At 35.3% G+C, this 24,716-nt stretch overlaps 2 protein-coding genes across 2 annotated transcripts in view; one reads left to right on the top strand and one right to left on the bottom strand.

Annotated features, from left to right (window-relative positions):
- The window catches only part of LOC148943695 (voltage-dependent calcium channel subunit alpha-2/delta-1-like), a 193,288-nt gene that overhangs the window by 104,070 nt on the left and 64,502 nt on the right, over window positions 1–24,716 (top strand). The window contains exons 12-13 of the mRNA XM_089101204.1: window positions 15,146–15,232; window positions 20,214–20,276. Of these exons, the coding sequence (XP_088957330.1) occupies window positions 15,146–15,232; window positions 20,214–20,276 (150 nt within the window). The remainder of the gene's footprint in view (window positions 1–15,145; window positions 15,233–20,213; window positions 20,277–24,716) is intronic.
- LOC148943696 (uncharacterized) lies at window positions 2,139–6,812 on the bottom strand. Its single transcript, XM_089101651.1, has one exon. The coding sequence runs from the start codon at window positions 6,810–6,812 to the stop codon at window positions 2,139–2,141; it is 4,674 nt and encodes a 1,557-aa protein (XP_088957777.1).

The following is a 24,716-nucleotide window of genomic DNA, read 5'->3' as shown; positions in this document are numbered from 1 at the left end:
TGAAAAAAATCCTTTTGTAATTCTCCCTACTGTCCCCTAAACAAATCCTTGATACAGCCCTGTTTACGCGTGAGAAACTTTTAACTGCTGAATATACTGCATTTTGGGACAAAGGAAGCTTCTAGGAATCTTAAGAACTAAGTAACATATGAGAAAATAGAGTGAATAAGACGATAAAAACTGCAAATCTTCACAATTAATTAGTGGAAACTCATTTAATACTAAAACTAAGTAAAAAGGTACAACTGAAAAAATAAATGAACGCAAAATTGTCTCTAAAAAAACACGTTTCTACTAGAGAACACAGTTAATATCACCAAAACCTGGAGGAGGATTGTCAGCAGCGCGGCAAAAGATGCGTTTTTTTTACTATCTACAATTACTTTTCTCAATCAGAAATAGACAGAACCGGGCATGATTTTTTCCTAAACAAACAACTTTAAAAGATACAATGAGAAGCACAGCAAAAGATTCATGGATTCGCACTGGCCAGAATGAATACGAATCTTTTACGTATTTATTAGCCACTTCCCAGCTAAAAAACTAAAGAGTATTGGCAAGTTATAAGAGTTGAAATTGAATCTAGTTTCGAAAAACTTTATCCACGCCATCTAGTGTTTTGCCTTTCTAGGCTTTTTTTCAAGCTTCATGATTTTTTTTCTTGCCAAAACTGAGATCCGACAACTATTTTAATTTTGCCAGTCGCAGTACTTTCTTTATTTTTTCCTTATTATTATACAAAAATAATGGCAAGAATCACCAAACACTAGATGACATTGGTGAATTTTTTAAATTGATGGCAGTTTTCTCTCTTATTAATTACCTATTCTCTTTGAGATAAACTTAGTATAAATTCGTAAACACAACAAATAACTGGTAAAGCAACTGCTGAATGACAAAACTTTTCTATTTTTACTGAATTTCAGGAAAACCACTTTAATGTAACGTGCCTTTTAAACCGTTGTAACGTTGACAACTATCATTTATAAAATGGCTTCTTATGTAAGTTCCATATTATTTTATAGAAAATAGATTTGATTTAAGTATTCAATATCTCTCTTAGCATTCCCTGAAAGTTTTGACTTAATATCCTGGATGTTCCGTAGATATTGCACTCATCATTTTTATAAACTAGATACACATAGTATTTTTTGACTTATTACAACATCATCCTAATGATTCCCAGAAAGTTTAAACTAAATACCATTAGCTGTTCATGAGTTACCACTTTTTGACAATCGGGATATACACAGTGTCTTTTAGTAAAGTTTAACAAGTAAAGTTTCAAATTAACAACCCTAAATGTTACTGAGATTTAGCAGATATGCAAAATTGACAATCTGGATACAGATGGTGACTTTTGATTTGGTTCAACATTTCAATTGACTTTCCTATCTCAACTGGACAATATTACCCGTCCTGAGATATTGCAGAAGTACGCTTTTAACAAGCAATATTCCCTGAAAAATTAAACTTTATACCCGTTGTTGCTCGTGAGATCAGTGTGATTGGACCAGAATAAGGGACTGCCTGAGTGCACCTAGTGTCTCGTGATTGAGTACGACATTCCCCTAAACATTCTCTGAATGATTTCTCTGAATATCCTTAGCAGTTCATGAGATGTTACAGATATGTCCATTGGTAGCACCTTGAGGCATATGCCATCTTTTGAATTTGTTCAACATCCTCTTCAATTATTTTTAAAAATATGATATCTTCACATCGCTACTACAAAGCAACTTAGCTTCAATCGTCCTTTTCCACAGAACAGTCCTATAGCTGCCTAATGTAACATTGCACCGGCAATTATTTTAGAAAGCCCAGGACCATTTGCTACGACCCCAATGCAAAATAATTTTGCAGTAGCTGTTTAGCATTTTACAGACTAGCATGTCTGAACGCGGTATGTCTGAACGACCATGTATGAATGACCACGTCTAAACTAGGATGTCTAACACAGAAAAAGGAAAGAAATTGGAAAATTGCTCATTTGTTACCAAAACCAGAATTTTTTAGCCGATTCTACTTTCTTATTATACTTTTTTGAGCCAAAATCAAGGAAGAGAAAATGAGCACAGGATCCAGACATATGATCCAAGTTATATGTTCTTCACTCCAATCCAACCTAACAATGGATTTTAGTGGCACGGACATTTATAACTTGTGTGAGAACTAAAGGACCCGTGCATAAGTAAAGCAAGTGTAACAGCTGATTCTGGCGTTGCTTCAACTTGTACTTCATTCTCTAGGTCTAATTCATGTACAGGACGGATTTTATGGATCGAACTTTTTTTGGAAAACAGTGAGACAGGCTGTTTTATGGCAACGTATCGTATGACGCAATGCATCACTTCAAGTATCTCAATCAAATCATATGTAATGACGTTTGCCAAAGATGGTAGAAAATTCTCAGCAATTTCAGTCATAGTCATTCCAGGTCTATCAATAATGTGACTCAAAATTGAAAGAAGCATAAATGACAATCCTGACCAATTTAGTGATCCATCAACGTGAATCCATGGACGAAGAATTATGAAAAATTCATCATATGATGGTGTAGGCCCATGTTTCTCTTCTGGCCCCATGGCCTCATTCGATAACCTCCTCCTTTTACATGGAGGCTCGTTAATATCAGATATTTGGTCACCCTTCTCTGGAGTCAAGGAACAAAGCTTTTCTCTATTCTGACTTTTCAGATGATAAGCGAGAAAAGCCCATTTCTTAGCAAATTTGTGGCTAATGTAGCGAACACATGTACTTCCAACTTTGTAAATTAGCTTTTGGCGAAGTAGTTTCAATATAACCCTTGCCAGCACAGGTTTTGGGATGAAATAAAACTCATGTGAAACTTCCGATTTAATCACACCAACAGCTTCTTTCGAGGTGATATAGGCAACAACTTCTATGCCAATATATAATTCTGTTTCTGTAAGTTCTTCTAAGAAAATCCTTTTAATCATACATCCTTTTATCAATTTCACTCGAGATTTTGAAATTATCATTTCTTCAATCTTCAACTTCTTCGTAACCGTAGCAGTCATTTGGCACTTTTTGCTGCTTTTCAACTCTCCATCATCAATAAAAAGTGAAAAAGGGGGTAGATCCTTTTCCCCATGGGGCATCATATTTACTTTAAGTGGACATGTTCTTAAGACAAAGAGGTCACTGTCTGTTGACAAACTCAGATGTTTGGCGATGGGATTTGGTAGACAATTGACTGCATTAGCATCTTTACGAGTCTGGTTGACCATCGATACACTATCTGTAAGCAGTATAGGCACGCATTCTTCCCGTAGGTTTTCTTTTTCAGTAACTTTGCCAAATGGCGTTGTTTCCTGGTTTTTGGGGTTCTTTTGATAATTGAGCTTCTCAGCTTCTAGAACAGACCTGGCTTTTTCTTTGCTCATTCCTATTTTGCCTAAAATTACTTCAAGCTGTTTAAAAATTCCGTCAACTTTATCAATTTTGGGAAGTTGATCTGGATTTAATACAATCATCTCATCAGGGACCTCAACTATAGACTTAAAATTGAATAAAGGCTCTGCAAATGTGTAGATACTGCAGATTCCAGATTCCTGCTCACTAACATCCTTATATTCGTCAAGAGACAGCTGAGAAGAATTTTCATATACGTTCTTTATATTTCTAGACGTAAAGGCGTCAGCATCCATGGTTGCGAAAAAATCACTTCGATACTTCCCTCTCAGCTGATGGATTAATTTTATTGATATTTGAAAGTCCATATTAGCACGAAATTTAGTAGTCTTATCTGACCTTTTCTTTTTTTTCGCTGTTGAGAGAACACCAGAAGCTTTAAGATTATTGAAAGCCTCTTGCATCACGACATCTGTATATTGTCGACAGATGTCACTAAGTTGACAAGTTCGGGACATCTTGTCAGCATTCATGTAAGTACTAAAAATCACAGTCTGAAGCAAAAATTGTGTCACATCATGCTCATTTCGAAATACCTGATGTTGGTGAGTGCATAACGGACGAATGAGCGGAGTGAATATTTCATAGCGATTAAAGGCTTCCTGAAGTGTGTTTGGCAGAGAAACGGACCTACCCAGGGACATTGTAAGCATGGATATCGGGCGATTCTCTAGTCTCGAGTAGAGATAAATAAATAGATCTATGAAACGGCTACATAGCTCTTGGTTTTTATTTTCTCTACCAATGACTTTCGTTGGAAACTCTGCAATAGGCGGGTATTTCTCGTTAATTTCTGGGTCACATGATAATTCATGTCTAAGCAGGTTTGCCTCAGAAAATAGCAAAGGTTGCTTCTTAATCAGAAATTGTATCCTCGTTGTACAGGCACTTGATGTTTTGTTTTTGGCAATTTTGGGTAATACATAATGAAGAACGTCACGAATAGCAAACCCTGGAACTCGTCTATTCGTATTATTGGGATAAATATAACAAGAAACTGCTTGTGCAAGCATCAAAGCTTCGTCCTCTTTCTCCGACCACTTAACTCGTAAACCAGTTATATTTTCCAGGGATATTTGGTCCTTTTCATTATATATAGGCATTCTCTTTCTTTTAGTTGGCTCAGACACTGTTATTGTTTGGCTTTCTCCCTTCTTTATGATAGGTTTAGAATTGATCCGCCTACCTTCACGCTGTGTACCAGCTTTAGTGGAGCGCGAACTTGGTTTAGTAATTGTCTCCTCTTCATTGAGTTTTCTTCTCTTATTCAAGTGTGGCACTCCTTCTTCTAGCTCTGTGATAGTTAACCTTTTAACACCTGACTTTTTCATCAAAGAAAGTTTAAGTGAGGTTTGTGCCAAAAATCTTCTAATTTCAGCATGCTCCTTTGTCACTCCTTTCTTGCAAATAAATTCGGCAAAACTTTGTTTGTCTGATCCAGATATTTGGAAGAAATAAATTGAGATTTCACCTTTAAGTTCAAGTTCAGCTAATAAACTCCTAAGAGTTTTTCTGCAAATAGTTCCGTAAGCAAGCTTACCATTTTGTTTCTCGTGTTTGATAATCTCTTTCCGAATATACTCAAGCCCAGAGATGACAACTTGCGTATTTATTATTTCCAATAAATAGCCTAAACGTTCAATTTTTGAATTAGTAATAAGCCGCCGACCTTCGCTTTCAGCATCCAAAGTCTTTGTCACTCTCTCTTTACAGCATAGATATACAGAGTTTATCGCTTCTGTAACTAAAAGGCCATTTGCCATTGATTCAGCCGCAACAATTTCCTCTCCACGTGGTGACTCAACCGTACTGAGATTTTCTGCTTTATATCCTTCAGCTTCCAAGTCAACAGTCAGATCACTAGTTTCTAATTCTTCTGGTTCATCTTCAAAATGAGTATTGATTGCTTTTTGCATTGGAGATATATCCAATTCTGGGAAAAATTTGGTGATTTGCTTAGACTTTTTTTGTTGTAGCTTTGGTCTCTGATAGGTTGAAGTCCCAGGGATTGAAGGTTCTAGGTCAGTTGTAATTTGATTCTCTGTCTCCTTAGGGACAATGTACATAACAATTTTTTGTCGCTTTACTTGTAAGGTAACAAGGTTGACAACCTTATGCCTGGTCAAGTATTGTAAAATAGTTCTTGAATCTTGGGTAGAAAGACCCAACTTATTCTTAAGTCCTGTCTGCGACAATCCCCGAGGGCCTGCTTCGCAAATTGTTTCATAGGCAAGTCGCCCTAGGCCCATCTTATAGCTCTTAACAATCCTTGATATATCAAAAATTCCTTCAACGCCATTATCATCACCTTCAATTTCCTCATATTCATCAGGAGTTTTCAGCAAATCTTGTTCTCTGACATCAGGTTCCACCAACTGCAAAACACTAATTGTTTTCTCGCTAACCTTTCCCTTATAACTATATTGCTCTTCAGAAGCAGCAGGGTATACCGAACGATAAGGCACCCTCTTGATTGATAGTACGTGCTTCTTTAATCCTGGAAACCTTAAAATCTTTTTTAGAGGCAATGAAACCTGATTTCTCGCCTCATTTGTAAGAATAGTATGCTTTGGGATTGTTTTAAGATGCTTCACAAGATGTATGTAGCCGAACATTAGGTTAGGAACATATTCAGTAACGAATCTCGTTAAATGTAATAATAAACACGAGACCGAAATCCCTTGAGTATTTCGGAAGAAAAATCCCTGTTTAGTAACGAGGTTATGCTTCAACAATATCTTTCGATAGTTGTAACTAGACTTTATTGGTATATTTAATGCTCCAAGTCCTAATTTCCCGACGCTTAGCTCTCCAAGGTATCGCGCTCGCCCAATTCTTTCCAATATTAAATATGTTGTTATATCTAGAATAAAGGTTGGGTTCCAATTTGGGCCCAATAAAGCACGATTTCTCTTCACTTGATTGGCAACCAGGACTAAAGCATCCCCCCATTTATGAGAGACTTGTTCAAACGACATACTCCTCATTTCTCGAGTCACTTCTGTACGTGTATGATACTCTGCACAAGATCCATGGTTGCCAGTCAGCTTATCCTCAATTGACTCTACTGGATAAATATCCTCTACTGGTTCAGAAGGTTCAAAAAGCACCCCTGTTTCTTTATCAACGCACGCAAATCTATCAAAAATAACTAACTGAGGTCTTGGAGCAGGGAGGACATATGCAAATATGGATGGCACATCCCTACATATTTCCCAGATGTATTCGTACGTTTCTTTTGAAACTGGGACTCTTCCGTAGCAGATATCTTCCCTCTTCAATCTAGCTTCAAGGCGGGTCCATAAGGCTGAAAGGGTGATGCCATCTAGCCCTTCTAAAGCAATTTCATCTAAAACAATATCACCAAAATGTGTCATTTCTGTTCTTTTACAACAGTTTTTATCACTTTCAAATTAAAATCAAAATTAAAGTTAGCTTGTCATGGATAAATTTAGCAACAATAACAGTAATGAATAAATTTACCAACAGTAACAGTAACAGGCCTCAACAATAAGGGTAACCAAATTTTTAAAACAAGATATTTTTGCTATTTTGTATTTAACAATATACAATTAAAAAAAAAAAAACTTTGACAAAAACTGCATCTTCGCATACAATATGATGAATGAGGTCAAAATCATTGATTAAAACCATAAATGACGTTATAGCAAAACGAAATGATGACGTTAGTTACAATGAAGTCAGTACCAATATAAAAGGGTGGCAACTCAAGTTGGTGATGATAGATACCGAGGAAAAGTTAATATGTATGCGAGGCTGTATCAATTGGGCTTTAAAGTTTGTTTTTGGTAGCAACAACCACGACATTAGTATGTCCTTTGCTTGTTCCTGTTAGGAAAAAACTGAAAGTTTTTGTTTTTATTCCTAATATATATTTTCCTTGATCTAGGTTGTTTTAAATAAGAACGTTGTGGCCTCTATATAAAACAAAAATGCATGTTTTTTTCATCATTGTCAAAGTATGAATAGGAACCTAAAATAAACAGTATACAATATATATTAATATATTTTATTCAATATATATTAATAGGGCTGGGAGCCCGGCGGCATCGCCGCCAGGCGAAGCCGCCGGTACTCGACATGTGGTTGGCTTCTATATGGGGATTCTCATTGTCACTTGTCTTCTAACCGTAGACAATTTGAGACAATATGCTGTCATTTCATACTGCGGTCTTTTCAGAGATATTTGATTATTAAAGCAAGTCCGATTTCTAAGCGATATGTTCTAAGCTTCGAACTTTTTGTTTTCTTTTTAAGGTTTTTGAATTGTTGTAATCCCTTGTTTAAAAAAAATTTAAATATTTTTGCAGTTACCAGCCGCCGGGCCCCGGCACTCGGCACGTGGCCTGCTTCTAATAATTGATTCTCATTATCGCTTGTCTTCTAACCGCATTGAGTTTATTGTCTTTTCATACTGCAGTCTTTTCAAGGATATTTGATTATTAAAGGAAGTCCGATTTCTAACAACGATATTTACTAAGCTTCAAACTTCTGTTCTTCTCTTTTAAGGTTTTTGAATTGTTGTAATCCCTTGTTAAAATATATACAAATATTTTTGGCAACTACCGGTTTTTTGCTCTTTACGCAATTTAATGTATTTTCATACTATGCCTTTTCAAAGATTTTTTATTATTACGGCAAGTCCAATCTCTAACAACGACTTCTACTAATCTTCAAACTTTTTGTTTTCTTTTTTAAGGTTTTTGAATTGTGATAATCTCTTGTCAAAATATATGCAAATATTTTTGCAATTACCGGTTTTTTTGTTCTTTAAGCAATTTAACATAAACTTTTCCATACATGAACATCTTCAGTACATGAACTATATACATGAACATTTCCACATAAGTGTGACAAATATGACAAATGTCATTGCAATTCTGGTGTATGTAAAATGAGGTCACTCAAATAATTTTTTTCTAAAATTAAGACTCTTAACGAATTTTTTCAAACTTCTGACCAATCTAGATCGTTTTTATAAGGCCAGAATATCTTAGGATGCCAATTTTCCCGAAACAATATGGATTCGGTTTCAAGATAAAATAAATAAATGCATACACAATTATTGCTCACTTATAAAGATAGTATATATAATTGTAAATTAATATATACAATATATATTAATATATACAGAATACACAAAAATAAATATTGAAAAACACCTTGAAGAAACAAATCTTGAAAAAACGTCTCGAAAAACATTTTGACAAATTTCTTGAAGAAAAAATATCTTGAAGAAATAAAAACCTTGAAAAACACCTTGAAAAAAAAACGTTTTGAAAATTGTCTTGAAAAATGTCTTGAAGAAAAACATCTAGAAAACGTCTAGTAAAAACGTCTTGAAATACGTTTTGAAAAAAAAATCTTGAAGAAAAACGTCTTGAAAAACATCTTGAAGGAAAAAAAATGCATGTTTTTGCTTATCACTGCCAGTGCATGAAAGGAACCTAAAATAAACTGAAATTAGTATGAATAATCATATCAAGACATAAAAATTATAGATAGTAGAGGATATAGATGAATCCAAAAATTTCGTATCAACAACAACTAAATCTGATATTGAAATCACACTAAAAAATTGCTACCAACAGATGTCTGTGTACTGCCCTGTTCCCCTTTGCAGTTGGTACTCTAAAGCCTATTCGGTCATTTGTGTTTAACTTAATATACTCTATATCATCTACTACTCAGTACTTCCATAGAAATTGCTGACATATCTTTCGACAAACCACTTGCAAATAATGTGTTTGATTCTGTTTGACAACCTCTAAACATTACCTTAATGTTTCATCATAAAAATATTAACTTTTTCCAAAACCCAGGATCAAACGTACTCCATTTCCCGAATAAAACACCTTATAAATGAACAAAAGAATAGCTTGTATGACTTACAGCCCTTGCTCTAGGGAATTAGGTGGGTCATTTCAACTCAGGAGCTGTGAATATTTGAGCTTTCAACTATTTTGTGCAAAACAAACATCTCAACTTTTTTTTATCGGATGTCTTTTGGGGAAAAAATGAAGAAGGGGAGCTGGTTGCTATTTTGGTCCATTTTGACCCATAAAAGTGCACTAGAACTTTCCATTTACAATCAAATGAGCCCCCTTTGAAGTTTGTATGACCACGACATTCATATGAGGTTTGTCTAGAAAAAAAATAATACATTGAAGCCCTTTGGCCCTTTACTATACTCAACACTAGAGCATTGCCTTAGATAATGGGTATTATCGATAACTTTCAGCCAACCACTAACCTAAAAATAAACACAAGACGTTATACGGGTACTTGATGGGAAATTTTTTACAAATGTTCAAGTATAGTCATTCAGTAGATTTTGTATGCTCAAAAGGTAGCATTGATTTTCCTCTCTATTAATTGGAAACAAGCTTTCCAAAAAAGAAGTTTTTCAACGAAAAATAAAGGCCATTTTAAACTTAAGATCAGCAGATAAAAATACCTGTTAAAATTGAAACTCAAAACAACTAGAAATTACTATTAAAGAATAGATGAAACCCAAATCAAACATAAATTAAATAAACAAAAAAATGCGTCATTGGCTCTTTACTGAAAACTCTATGTATCTTGGGTAGTCTTGGAAAGTATAAACAGAATCAAATTGAATCTTTGATATATAATGATATTAATTGTTGAAAGATCCATCGTTTCAAGATTTTATTTCACTGTAATTTTATTTTCGTTTTCAATACTGTAAGAACTAGAAAAGAAAATAATTGTAATATAATCAGTTTTCAATGAGACACCAATGACGCAGTAGGCTTTAGGTTTTTACAGTTAAGGAGGGGGAAGGGGCTGGTTACTTTTTGATAACTTTTGATTCTTAAAAGGGGCATAATAAATTTCGATTTTCGTTGAATGAACTTCCTCCACAGTTTATACGACCAAGCTTTCCATAGAAGCTTTATATGTTAGCGATAGGCTGCTAGTGTAACTTACAGCCCTTTCCCCCAGGGCTGGGGGGGGGGGTAATTCAAACCTGGAACCCTTTGGACGATTTTAAACAAAATAGCTAACTCAAGATTTTGAATAGCTAAGTCAAAAAGGGCGTGAGGGGGGAATGAGTGTCCTTGGATCTCTTTTGTCTCTTAAAAAGTGAACTAGAGCTTTCAATTTCCATTCAAATGAGCCCTTTCTGAAGTTTATACGAGCATCCTATCTATAAGAGCCATATATGCCCCTAGAGCATAACTTACAACGACTGTCCCCAGACCCTGGGGGGTTGTGTCGACATCACAGTTTTTGTTATCTGACGTTTTAGCTATTTTTATCAAAATAGCTAGCTTAAAATTTTTATTTGATGCCTTTGGGGAAAAAGGGTGAGGGGGGGGAGTAGTTGCCCTCTTGTCTCTTTTGACTCTTAAATAGGGAACTATAACTTTCAATTTCCAAAAAAATGAGCCCTCTCTGAAGTTTATACGAGCATCCCTTCCATAAGAACCATATATACTCCAAGGGCATAACAAACAACAACCGCCCCCGGGCCCTTGGGGAGTTTTGTCGACAAACAAATTTAGTTATCTGACCCTTCAACTATTTTTAACAAAATGGCTATCTTAAAATTTTTATCTGATACATTTTGGGGGGAAAGCGCGTGAGGGAAGGCTAGCTGCCCCCCCCCCCCCCGATCGCTTTCGGCTCTTAAAAATGAACTAGAACTTTCGATTTCCTCACCTAAGCCCTCTATGAAGTTTATACGAGCATTCCTTCCATAAGAGCCATGAATGCCCCCAGAGCATAACTTACAACGACTGCCTCCGGGCCCTGGGGGATTGTGTCGACACCGAAGTTTTGTTATCTGACCTTTTAACTATTTCTAACAAAATAGCTGTCTCAAAATTTTTATCTGATCTATTTGTGGGTAAGGGTGTGGGGGGGGGGCTAGTTGCCCTCCGATCTCTTTTGAGTCTTAAAAAAGGAACAAGAATCTTTCACTTTGAAAACAAATTAGCCCTCTCTGAAGTATAAAAGTGCATTTCTTCCATAAGAATCATATATTCCCCAAGGGCATAGCTTACAACGCCTATCCCCGGACCCCGGTGGGTTGTGTCGACATAGGAAATTTTGTTATCTGAGCCTTGAACTATTTTAACAGAATGGCTATTTCAAAATTTTATGGTATGTATTTTGGGGGGAAAGGGTGGGGGGGAGGTAGCTGCCCTCCGATCCGTTTTTACTCTTAAAAAGAAATACAACTTTCAATTTCCAATCAAATGAGCCCTCTCTAAAGTTTATACGAGCATCCCTTCCATAAGAACTATATATTGTCCCTGGGCATAACATAAAATGCCTGCCTCCAGACCCTGGGAGGGGGGGGGGAAGGGCTGTGTCGACACCAGAGTTTTTGTTATCTGATCTTTGAACTATTTTTAACAAAATTTCTATCTAACAATTTTTATCTGATGCATTTGGGGAAAAAGAGTGGGGGTGCTAGCTGCCCTCCGATCACCTTTACTTATAAAAACTGAACTAGAACTTTCAATTTCCAATCAAACGAGACCTCTTTGAAGTTTATACTGGCATCCCTTACAAAAGAACCTTGCATGCCCCCAGGGCATAAATCACAACGCCTCCACTGGGGCCCTGGGGGGTTGTGTCGATATCAAAGTTTTGTTATCTGACCTTTGAACCATTTTTAACAAAATGGCTATCTTAAAATTTATCTGATGATATTGGGGGGAAAAGGGCGTGAGGGGGAGGAGGAGGGGCTAGTTGCCCTCCGATCTCTTTTGACTCTAAAAATGTGAACTAGAACTTTTATTTTCCAATCAAATGAGCGCTCTCTGAAGTTTTTACGAGCATCCCTTCTATAAGAACCATATTTGACCCTAGGACATAACTTAAAACCCTCGCCCCGGGCCCTGGGGGCTTGTGTCGACCCCGGAGGTTTTTTATATGATCTGTGAACAATTTTTAACAAAACGGCTATCTAAAAATTTGTATCGGATATATTTGGGGGGAAAAGGGCGTGGGGGGCTTGTTGCACTCCGATCACTTTTGCTTCATAAAAAGGACACTAGAACTCTCGATTTCCAATCAAATGAGCTCTTTTTGAAGTTTATTCAACGACCCCTTCCTTATGAAGTGCATCTGGAAAAAAATAATAATAAATAATAAAACATTGGAGCCGTATGGCCTTTACTATAGGCAACGCTATAGCGTTGCCTCTGATTATACCCGTCGTCCAAGAGTCATCGCTGTTTTAAGTTACAATCATTATGACTGACACTATGAAAAATCATTTTTTGTAATCTACTCTATTTGAGTGTGAAGATTTTGTCTCTTTAAACGAGCAATAAATGCCTATTTATGCTTTTATTCATGTTTTTATGGCGCAAACGGCGCCATATATATATATATATATATATATATATATATATATATATATATATATATATATATATATATATATATATATTTATATATATATATATATATATATTTTTAAATTGGCATCCTGGGATTTTCTGAATTAATAAAACAGTCTATATAAGTCACGAGTTTGAGAAAATTTTCGTTGAGAGCCTTAATCTTAAAAAAAAAGATTGACATAAGCAACGTCATATATCTGAGCAGATTTCAAGAGAAAGATTGCATCAATCCCCCCCCCCCAGGAGTGATGCTATCGTTTTTAGTTTATACGATGCATGCAACATTACAAAAAAAGAAATACCCGGTTAGAAGATAACTCGCAGCAAAAATTAAAACGAGTCAAAATATAGTATTATATTCAAATTGTATTATGTAATATAAGCCTATTTACATAGATAACCTAAGTACAGATGCATTTGCCCAACATTTTTTTGCTTGATTTGAGGACTAATCCTACTAGGGGGATCAAACCTTCAAATCAGCTTATTTTCAGGGTGAAAAATTACAATAACACCCCTTACCCAGTAGGCAGTCCATGTTATGCGTGCATTAAAGCCACAATGTGGCCCAATGAACTGAAAAATTGCAAATTTCGAACATTTGAATTGGGATATTGTTTCAGTTTCTTTTCCTCGGAATGAGCAGAAACCAGTGATATTGGGCAACGATATATAAAGATCACAAGAAGGCCACTTTTCTTGAGAAGAGCATGGTGGTGGCAACTGGATTTCACCACAATGTTAAGAAAATATATCTATTTGCTCTCGTATTTATGCATGTTATTGTTACCTGAAGAAGGATGTCGAATTGATGGTTACGGATTCCTTGGACGTTGGATCTTTTCTGGCTGGATGAACCTGAGAACCTGGTGCAGCAAGATTTGACCACTTTCGCCCACATTTTGCGTACTAGCCCCTTTTAGTTTCTTTTTTTGACTGAGTCTAAATTTTAGACAATGGGAATGTAGTTCTTTAAAGCAACAAGGACATCAAGGACCATAGCACCATCAAAAAATATGGTTATCAACACTAGATGGTACCATATAGCCTATTACCATAGATGGTACCAAAGTGCCACGAAAAGCACCAAGGGCATCAAGGACTTGATTCTTTAAAACACCAAGGACACCAGGATTTGCCTCTTTGACTCATCTTAAATTTATTAATACCTGAAAAACCTTAAATTATTAAGATTTTTTTCCGGTTGTGTCAAAACTCTCAATTTTTGGGCAGCATCAAATTTTCGCAGTGTTGCCACATTGAACCATGAAAATTAACCAGCAACGCTATTTAGTAAATTTAACAATGCTTTTCTTCCATAAAAAGTCAAAAATGTACAACCTGTTGACTCTCAAAAGCAACTTTATAAAGAGCTATCCCTTTTCTAGGGTGCAATTTGTTAACCCATTTTTTTTCAAATTCGATCCCCATTATCACCATAATTTACATACTATATTTTGATGTATTTTTCATTGAAAATTGCTTTTCTAATTTCTTTATGTCTGGAATCTGGTTAATGTCGACATTCACCGGTGATTCCCTTTCACCGGTCATGTCCGAAATTCCCTTTCCTCTTCTTGGATTCAATTAGATTTGCGAATCAACTTTCCCAGGCTTATGCAAACTTTGATGGTAAAAGTTAGGTTAGGTTAGATTGGGGTAGACTAAATTAGGTTATAAATTTCAGAAATAGGTTAAAAATTTAACCTAACTTAACCTTACCTGTCACTATCAAACCTTGCATAGAACTGAAAATATTGACTGGCAACGCTGACTAAATCCAACGAGAAAAAAAGGTATTTCGGACATTAACCGCTGAATGTGGACATTCTCCAATTTCAATCATTCACGGAAAGATACTAACACGGTAAAGTATATTCATGTAGTTCAAATCATTTTAATTAACTTAACAAAATCATTTACTGTTGAATAACTTAGATAATAATTATATAGAAAAGAAATTTCAAGTCTGGATACAAGTTAGAGAATATTTGTTGAGCAGCAGTTATGTATTTTTTTTCCATCGGAAAGGAGTTGACAATTGGAAGCTGTTACTGCGTAACCTCTTAGGAAAAAAGTTCCACTCTGAGAATTTCCTTCATTTTATTTGAATTTGCTTGGACATTGCTTAACTTTAGTTTTTTTTTATAAATAAATCCAGTAGGAGGTAAAACCAAACACCATTGTTTTCGTTTTCATCAACATTATTACTGTTGATGATGGTGATAGTGTCAAACTTTAAATGAATGTCTGATGGATTAGGCTTTAAATACATCTTCACGTATATTTTATTTTTCTTTTAGGAATATCTTCGAATTCTTGGAAAGCCTCTAGCACTGTCCTATGACGATCAGCTCTTACATTGGTCAAGCACTTATGAGGACGCAGGGGTAATTTTTATTTCTTAAGAAAACAGGTAAATTTAAGAAGTAAAATTCTGGGGCTTCATGCGACCCTACGGAAGTCCCCCCCCCCACACTATTTTTTCAAGAATAACTTTCTGATAGTATTCCCGTCGAGAAATGTTTTTTGTTTGGTATTTTCATCGAATAAAGAAAGAAAGAAAAACAAGACAAATAACCCATAGATTTTGAACAACACATTTGACCCTCCCTAGATCTTGCGAAATATATTTTGCGCCCATAAGCAAACCAACAACAAAAAACAATCATGACAGCTCAATCAAACGACATACAATTAAACCAAAACAATCAAAAACAAAACAACCAGGGTCGTAGAATAGGTAATCATAGGCAGCGCGCTAGCGCTGCCTAAGTAAAGAACGATGTGGCCAAAATGTGTTTTTTTTTTTTGGTTCTCCATACCCGGACGCTTAGTATCGAAGGAGTTGTCGTAGAAAGCTCAAAAAGGACTCATTAGATTGCAAATTGGAATGGCTAGTACCCTTTTTAATAGTCGAAAGTGATTGGAGGGCAACTAGCCCCCCCCCTATGCCCCCCATTCCCCCAAACACATCCAATCAAAATTTTGAGATAGCCATTTTGTTCAGCGTAGTTGATTTCCAGATAAAAAATATCTTTTTGAGGAGGACACTCCCCTACAACCCTCGGGGCAAGGGTTTTAAGTTATACCCTGGGGGCATATAAGATTTTTATAGAAGGCGTAGAAACTTCAAAAAAGGCTAATTCGGTTGGAAATTCAAAGGTCTAATGCCCTTTTTAATAGTCGAAAGTGATTGGAGGGCAACAAGCCCCCCCCCCACGCCCATCATTCCCCCAAACACATCCAATCAAAATTTTAGAGCTAGCCATTTTGTTCAGCGTTGTTGATTTCCAGATAGAAAATATGTTTTTGAGGAGGACACTCCCCAACAACCCTCGGGGCAAGGGTTGTAAGCTATGCCCTGGGGGCATATAAGGTTTTTATAGAAGACGTTGTCTTAGAAACTTCAAAAAAGGCTGATTCGACTCGAAATTCAAAGGTCTAGGGCCCTTTTTAATAATTAAAAGGGATTGGGCAGTAACTAAACCCCCTCTCACTCCCACCTTGTCCCCACAGACATCCAATCAAAATTTTGAGATTGCAATTTTGTTATACATAGTTTAAAGTTCTGGAAATTAGGTCTTTGAGGATGACAACCCCCTCACAGCCCTCCGGACAAGGGATTTAAGTTATGTCCTGGGGGATGTAAAGTTTTTATAGAACGCGTTGTCGTAGAAACTTAAAAAAGGGCTCATTCGATTTGAAATTGAAATGGCTTGTGCCCTTTTTAATAGTCAGAAGTAATTGGATGGCAACTAACACCCCTTCCACGCCCACCATTTCCCAAACACATCCAATCAAAATTTTAAAATAGCCATTTTGTTCCACGTAGTTAAAGTTCAGGAAATTATACCTTTGAGCAGGACACTCCGCTCACAGTCTTCAGAGCAATGGTTATAAGTTATGCCATGGGGGCATACAAGCTTTAATTGAAATTTTTGTCATAGAAACTGGAAAAGTGGTTCATTCGATTGGAAATTCAAAGGTGTAGAGCCCTTTTTTATAGTCAAAAGTGATTGGAGGGCGACTAACCCCCCTTTTACACCCACTTTTTCCCCAAACACATCCAATCAAAATTTTTAGATAGCCATTTTGTCCAGTGTTGTGTATTTCCAGATAGAAATTATGTGTTTGATGAGGAAACTCCCCCACAGCCCTCAGGGCAAGGGTTGTAAGTTATGCCCTGGGGGCATACAAGGTTTTTACTGAACGCGTCGTCGTAGAAACTTCAAAAAGGGCTCATTCGATTGGAAATTGAAATGGCTAGTTTTTTTTAATAGTTGAAAGTGATTGGAGGGTAACTACCCCCCCCTTTACACCAACAATTCCCCCAAGCTCATCCTATCAAAATTTTCCAAAAGCCATTTTGTTGAAGATAGTAGACTATTTTCTCAGTCAAGTCTGTGAGTACGACAACCCCCCTCGTCTAGGGGTGAGGGTTTTAAGTTATCCCCTAGGGGCATAAAAGTTTTTTATTGAAAGAGTTTTCATAGAAACTTCAAAAGGGCTCATTTGATTGGAAGTTGAAAGGGCTAGTGCCTTTTTTAATTGTTGAAAGTGATTGGAGGAAGACTAACGCCCCTTTCACGCCCACCATTTTCCCAGAAACATCCAATCAAAATTTTCAGATAGCCATTTTGTTTAACGTAGTTGAAAGTTCTGGAAATTAGGTCTTAGAGGATGACAACCACCCTCACAGCCCTTAGGGTAAGAGGTGTTTATAGGAAGTGTTGTCGTAGAAACTCAAAAAGGGCTCATTTGATTGGAAATCGAAAGACCTAGTGCCCTTTTTAATAGTCGAAAGTGATTGGAAGGCTTGACATTTTTATAGTAAATATCGATGAGGGTATAATGTATTATTTTTTTGCTGTTGTTGTTCTTTAGACCAGGGCACTTTGTATCGAAGGAGTTGTCGTAGGAACTTCGAAAAGGGTTCATTCGATTAAAAATAGAAAGGGCTGATGCCCTTTTTAATAGTCGAAAGTGATTGGAGGAAAACTAATCCTCCTCCCACGCCCTCCCTCCCATTTGCCTTTATGTTTAAAAACTAAATGTTGCCATTAGATTAAATCAAAATGCACTGTGTTAATGCTAATTCCCAATAAGGCATCTCATCAGTATCCCAAGAACGACTGAGGGTTTTATGTTCAAACTTTTGGGGCTACTTCTGCTCTTAAAACTTAACCAAATCAAAATAGCGTAAGTGTATCCAAGCTATCAAAGAAAGTAAACAGATTTTTTTTGCGAATGGTATCAAGTTTTCCATTTGAGGTCAGCTAGACGAGGTATGAAACTAAATTAAACACTTATATTTGTGTCCACATTTTTAAGGGGGTGTATATTGTTAAAAATTGGTGAAATTTTTCTCTAGCATACAAATAGCAGGCCAAACTATAAATCTTTAAAAAAACGAAAAGATTTAAAGTATTATTTTCTTTTTCTCTGAAAAGACTATGTCAACATAAAACGAACTTTTTAATTTAATTTTAAGCTGAAACTGGTTTTCTGACTCCCTATCAAAATCTTAATATTAATTGATTTATTAAAGTTATAAAAGTAAAAACATTTATATTTTTCAGTAAAGTGCAAATTATGTTCTGGCCTTGGGAAGGCATAGGGGTTTTGAGCCCATAACATTTTAATGTCTGCTCTTTCTGAGTCTGAATTGTTTATATATTGTAATTTCTGTTCGTTTTGGGTTTCATTTATTTATCGATGCTGATTTGTGGTACTTTCACGCTTGATAATTATTTTATTTTATTTTTGCTCATGTTTTGTTTAATGGAGTTCTTTACTTTTCTTTGAAAAACTTATTTTGTGGAAAAAGTTTTTTGAATTAATCAACGAAAAAAATCGTTTTTTTTAAGGTGGTGGCGTAAGAGCTAATGATAAGCTATTAATTAATAGCTTAAATTAGTTTATACTACATTATACTAAGTTGAAAGATGTCCTATAGATGGTGTAGACAGACAAAGTGGTTTATTTTGACCGTAAATACCTATTTTTAATAAAGTATTATCTTACTTTGTATTACCTTATTAAATATGCGTAAGCCTCAAGGAACAGAATACAAACTTTGACAAACACTTTAGTAAAAGTCAGGTGAGTAGGTATTGTTGGGGTTGGAAGCATTAGATCTGAACGGGAGCCTTTTTCTCAGTATTTTATAACGTACAATTCATATAAAATCAATAGAAAAAAAAGACTCTGAATAATTAATTAATTGAAGATCTAAACGTCAGCATAGCTTAGAGCTGTGGTCCCAAGCCAATGCCAAGACAATGCAAAGCCAAGACATTTATAAAATCCCTCCTGATGCCGAATTTTGATTTCAGATTCTAAGGTGTATTCACCTGAAGAGAAAGCCACTAACTTGGCATCTGTTATGAATCCCCCTCTTGGTCTATTTCATACTCTAGAAAAATGCTGTCTGAAGAAAACACCTTTAACATAATGCATAACGTCATTGCAGTACTGTCATGTATGGTTTTACTCTTTAAAGGCTTAGTCATCCGAGTGTGTTGTTGAAAAATGTATTATTACATTTTTATGTAATAATACATTTCATCCGAATGTATTATGTTTAAAATCATGTATTGTTTTGAAATAAAGTATAGTCATCCGAAGGGTGCACGCCCTGCCCATGACCCACCAAAATATTGCTTTGACCCACCGGTGGGGCCGGCGCCCCACGTTAGGAATTAGAGGCTTAGAGTAAGGTTTCTTCTTCTTAGCTTCTCAGAACCCCAAGGGCCTCTAGCAGTTTTTTTTTAGAAATTAAACGAAAAAAATTTCAGTTACGATGGGAGGCGAGTACGACGGTGAAAAATATAAGAGAAGCCCTGTATGATACAAATTACCAGAGGCTCTCTTTAACATGCAATTTATTTTAAGGGCTTGTGAAAGTAAAAAGGTTGTGAAACACTGGTTTGGGGAAAGTTTTGTTTACTATAGCAAAACCTAAGGTTTCTTTTTTTATTTTGAAATTACGATTCCAGATTAAAAATTTTTCTTTGAGTAATAACCTGGCAAAAACAAAAAACTCTCACAGATTTTAACCCTGAATGTATATATATATATATATATATATATATATATATATATATATATATATATATATATATATATATATATATATATATATATATATATATATATATATATATATATATATATATATATATATATATATATATATATATATATATATATATATATATATATATATATATATATATATATATATATATATATATATATATATATATATATATATATATATATATATATATATATATATATATATATATATATATATATATATATATATATATATATATATTTAAGACGAAAATTATTTCTTTTCAGGGTCTCGGTCCCACTGTTTCCATAACTAGGCCTGTCTTTGATGTTAAGAAAGAGCCAAACCAGGTAGGCTCTTTTTTCTACTAGACTTCTTCACTAAAAGAATACAAAAAAGGATAAAATATATTTTACATTGGTGCTAATAGAAAAAATCCTATAAGGTAATAGTGAGAGCATGAACACTTAACTTTCAAGCATGGAGTGCGGCAAAAAGAAATGAGTGTAAGTGTCACATTCTTCAGGAAATGGCTGGAATTATGTTAAGTTGATACACTTACAACAAATGTTTTACTCTCTAATTTCGTTTTTTAGGGACTTGTTCATAGAAAACAATGTTTCAGAAACGGATGTGGTCAATGGTCCCTCCATCCTATAAGTTAGGAGCCCTTTCGAAAAGAAAATTCTTTGTGATATAACCATCGTGATATAAAAGGATATATTCAACAATAGCAATTTTTATTTTGTAAATTTGAATATTTTTGATGTTTCTTTGATGGAATTGAAAGAAATTAAGTAAAACACAATAATTTACTTTTATGATCTTATTTTTGTTTAGCCGTTTTTTCAATTTTAGAATAATCATACTTGTTCAATTTTTAGTCTTAATTAAATAATAAAAAATAATTTTTTTCAACTGAAAGTAAGGAGCAACATCAAAACTTAAAACAGACAGAAATTATTACTTATATGAGTGGGGTTGCCCCCCTTAATACCTCACTCTTTACACCAAAGCTTTTTTGAACTTTTAGAGAGGTTTTTTATCAAACAGTTCGAGGTAACGAACTGTAAGTAAGGAGCGACCCGGCTCAATGGTAACCGAAACTCTAAAAAACGGGATTTTGATACCAATAGATACATCAAAAGAATCAAATTTTAATTCTGATTTCAAATATATAAGTTTCATTAAGTTTAATCTTACCCATCAAAAGTTACGTGCCTGAGAAAATTTGGCTGATTTTCGAAAAAAGGGGGAAAGACCCCTAAAAGTTATAGAACCTTAATGAAAATCACACCATCATATTCAGCGTATCAGAGAACCCTACTGTAGAGGTTTCAAGCTCCTATCTACAAAAATGTGGAATTTTACCTTTTTTGCCAGACGAAAGATCACGGATGCGTGTTTATTTGTTTGTTTGTTTGTTGTTTTTTTTGTTTTTTTTCCAGGGGTGATCGTATCGACCCAGTGGTCCTAGAATATCGTGGGAGGACTCATTGGATCGGAAATTAAAAGTTCTAGTGCCCTTTTTAAGTAACCGAAAAAAATGGAGGGCAACTAGGCCCCCTCCCACGCTCATTTTTTCCCAAAGTCACCCGATCAAAATTTTGAGATAGCCATTTTGTTCAGCATGGTCGAAAATATGATAAAAATGTCTTTTAGGATGACTTGATCCCCCAAAGTCCCCAGGGGGAGGGCTGAAAGTTATGAACTTTACTCAATGTTAACATATAGTATTGGTTATTGGGAAGTATACAGACTTTTTCAGAGGAGATTTTTTCTGGTAGGTGGGGGAAGGAGAGGGTCGGGGGCTATATGGAAGGATCTTTCCATGAAGGAAGTTTTCATGGGGGAAGGGACATTGCTATGAAGGGGGCGCCGGATTTCCCAGCATTATTAAAGAAAAAGATCAGGAATTAAATAAAAAAACAAGTTTTTCAACTGATCAACTGATTATGATTAAGAGGTCATTTTTAAAGAACTGGAAAAAAAATTCGAACTATAGTTTAAAGAGCAGGGTATTGACTAGGGGCGAACCCCCTAATATACGTGTTAAAAATTTATGAATATAGAAGTTCGTTACGTAAGTTAATTCTAAGTTACGTATATTTATTACTAATAAAAACGTTCGTAAATAAAATTAAACAAGTTTCGAGAAAGCCATTTAACCAAATATAATATGCAAATTTTGTTTTAATTATTCATGTACGGTGAGCCAAAATCAAAACCTGCATTAATTCAAAAACGTTCAAAAATTAAATAAAAAAAACAAGTTTTTTTAACTGAAAGTAAGGAACGACGTTAAAACTTAAAACGAACAGAAATTATTCCGTATATGAAGGGCTGTCCCTCCTCAACGCCTCGCTCTTTACGCTAAAGTTTGACTTTCTCACAACTCTATTTTTTTAAACAATAAAAAAACTTTAGCGTAAAGAGCGAGGCGTTGAGGAGGGGACAGCCCCCTTCATATACGGAATAATTTCTGTTCGTTTTAAGTTTTAACGTCGTTCCTTACTTTCAGTTAAAAAAACTTGTTTTTTTTATTTAATTTTAATTAAACACGCTTTGTGTATCAGGATTCGTTCTTAAAGAATTGGGACAAAAAGTAAAATTTTTCATCCTCAGCAAAGTTATAGTCGTTCAAAAGAGTTATTTTGAGTTGTATAATTTCCAAACAGCATGGACTTATTCAGGGGCGGATCTAGAGCAAAATCTTGGGGAGGCCCAATGTGACAAAGGTGCCAATAATTGATCAAATTTACGAAATTAATTCTAAAAAAAACAGGATAAGAAGGCGCCAGAAAAATTAACCCAGGCCCCCTGGATCCGCTAGTGGTTAGGAATTAAATAGATAAAAAAAAAGTTTTGTCACCTGAAAGTAAGCAGCAACATAAACACTTAAAACATACATAAATTATTACATATATGAATGGGTTGCCTCATCCTCAATACCTCGCTCTCTCCGCTATTTTTTTAACTTTAAAAACAATCTTATTATTCTAACTTGTTCACCTGAAAGTAATTTCTTCCGTGGAACCCCCTCCCCACATGGGAAGGTACTCTAGACATTTTCATCCCGTTAAAATTTCTTCCCGGACAATTAATAATATATCCAAATGTAAAATTGAGTCGGTAAAGAGAAAGTAAGACAAATAAAAAGAATTTCATATAGGAATTCAGGAAAATTCTCCCAGTGTAAAATTTCCCCTGGAAAGTTCATCCCCCGGAAAATTTTTCCCCCACGGAAAATTCTCCCTGTGGAAAATCCCACCAGCAGAAAACTCCCCGCCTCTCCCAGAAAAATTCCTGTATACTTTCCAATAACAAATACTATACGCAAACAATGGGCAAATTTCATGACTTAAACACCTTTGCCCAGGGGCTGTGGGGGGGGGGGTCAATTTACTCCCAAGGGCTTATTAATTGGATTTTTAAACTATGCTGAACAAAGTTGCTATCTCAAAGTTTTGATCAGACGACTTTCAGGAAAAAAGGAGGGGTGGGAGTGGGACTTGTTGCTCTCCATTCTTTTTGGTCACTTAAAAAGGGCACTAGAACTTTTAATTTCCGTTTGAATGACCCCTTTGCCAATATTATACGACTATTGGTTTGGTGCGATCACCCCTGGGAAAAAAGGAAATAAATAAACACACATCTGCGATCTTTGTTTGGAATTACTCGTAAATAAAAAAAAAACAGTTTTTTTAACTGAAAGTAAGGAACGACGTTAAAACTTAAACGAACAGAAATTTTTCCGCATATGAAAGGGGCTGTCCCCTCCTCAACGCCTCGCTCTTTACGCTACAGTTTTTTATTGTTAAAAAAATTAGAGTTGTGAGAAAGTCAAACTTTAGCGTAAAGAGTGAGGTGTTGAGGAGGGGACAGCCCCTTTCATATACGGAATAATTTCTGTTCGTTTTAAGTTTTAACGTCGTTCCTTATTTTCAGTTAAAAAAACCTTTTTTTTTATTTAGTTTTTGAATTAATGCAGGTTTTGATTTTGGCTTCCCGTACATGAATAATTAAAACAGAATTTGCATATTAATTTTACTTTTATTTGATTAAATGGCTTTCTCGAAACTTGTCTAATTTTATTTACGAACGTTTTTATTAGTAATAAATATACCTAACTTACGAATTAACTTACGTAACGAACGTCTATATTCGTAGATTTTTAATACGTATATTAGGGGGTTCGCCCCCTAGTCAATACCTTGCTCTTCAAGCTAAAGTTCGAATTTTGTTCCAATTCTTTAAAAATGACCGGATAATCACACAGGCCTGTATTTAAAATAAATAGCTCTTATGAAAGTACTAAGAAGTCTTTGGCTTAAAGAACACCGTATTTACTAGGGGGTAAATCCAGTCGTATACGTAATATTTTCTGTTTGTTTTAAGTTTTGATGTTGCTCCTTACTTTAAGTTGAAAACTTTGTTTTTATATTCAATTTCTGATCTTTTTCTTTAATAATGCTGAGAAATCCGGCACCCCCTTCGTAGCAATGTTCCTTTCTCTATGAAAACTTTCTTCATGGAAAGATCCTCGCATATAAACCCCGATTCCACCTACCAGAAAAAATCCCCCCTGAAAACGTCTGTATACTTCCGAATAAACAATACTATATGTTAACATTGGGTAAAGTTCATAACTTTCAGCCCTCCCCCTGGGGACTTCGGGGGATTAAGTCATCCAAAAAGACATAGTTATCATATTTTCGACCATGCTGAACAAAATGGGTATCTCAAAATTTTGATTTGATGACTTTGGGAAAAAAATGAGCGTGGGAGGT

The sequence above is a fragment of the Artemia sp. Qi Xiang Cuo genome, chromosome 15 (assembly GCF_049724085.1).
Source record: "Artemia sp. Qi Xiang Cuo chromosome 15, ASM4972408v1, whole genome shotgun sequence".
Taxonomy (NCBI): Eukaryota; Metazoa; Arthropoda; class Branchiopoda; order Anostraca; family Artemiidae; genus Artemia; species Artemia sp. Qi Xiang Cuo.
This window is presented reverse-complemented; position numbering and strand designations above follow the sequence as displayed.

Excerpts from the sequence above, each read along its gene's own strand:
- LOC148943696 (XM_089101651.1), bottom strand. The coding sequence starts at position 6,812 with ATGACACATTTTGGTGATATTGTTTTAGATGAAATTGCTTTAGAAGGG.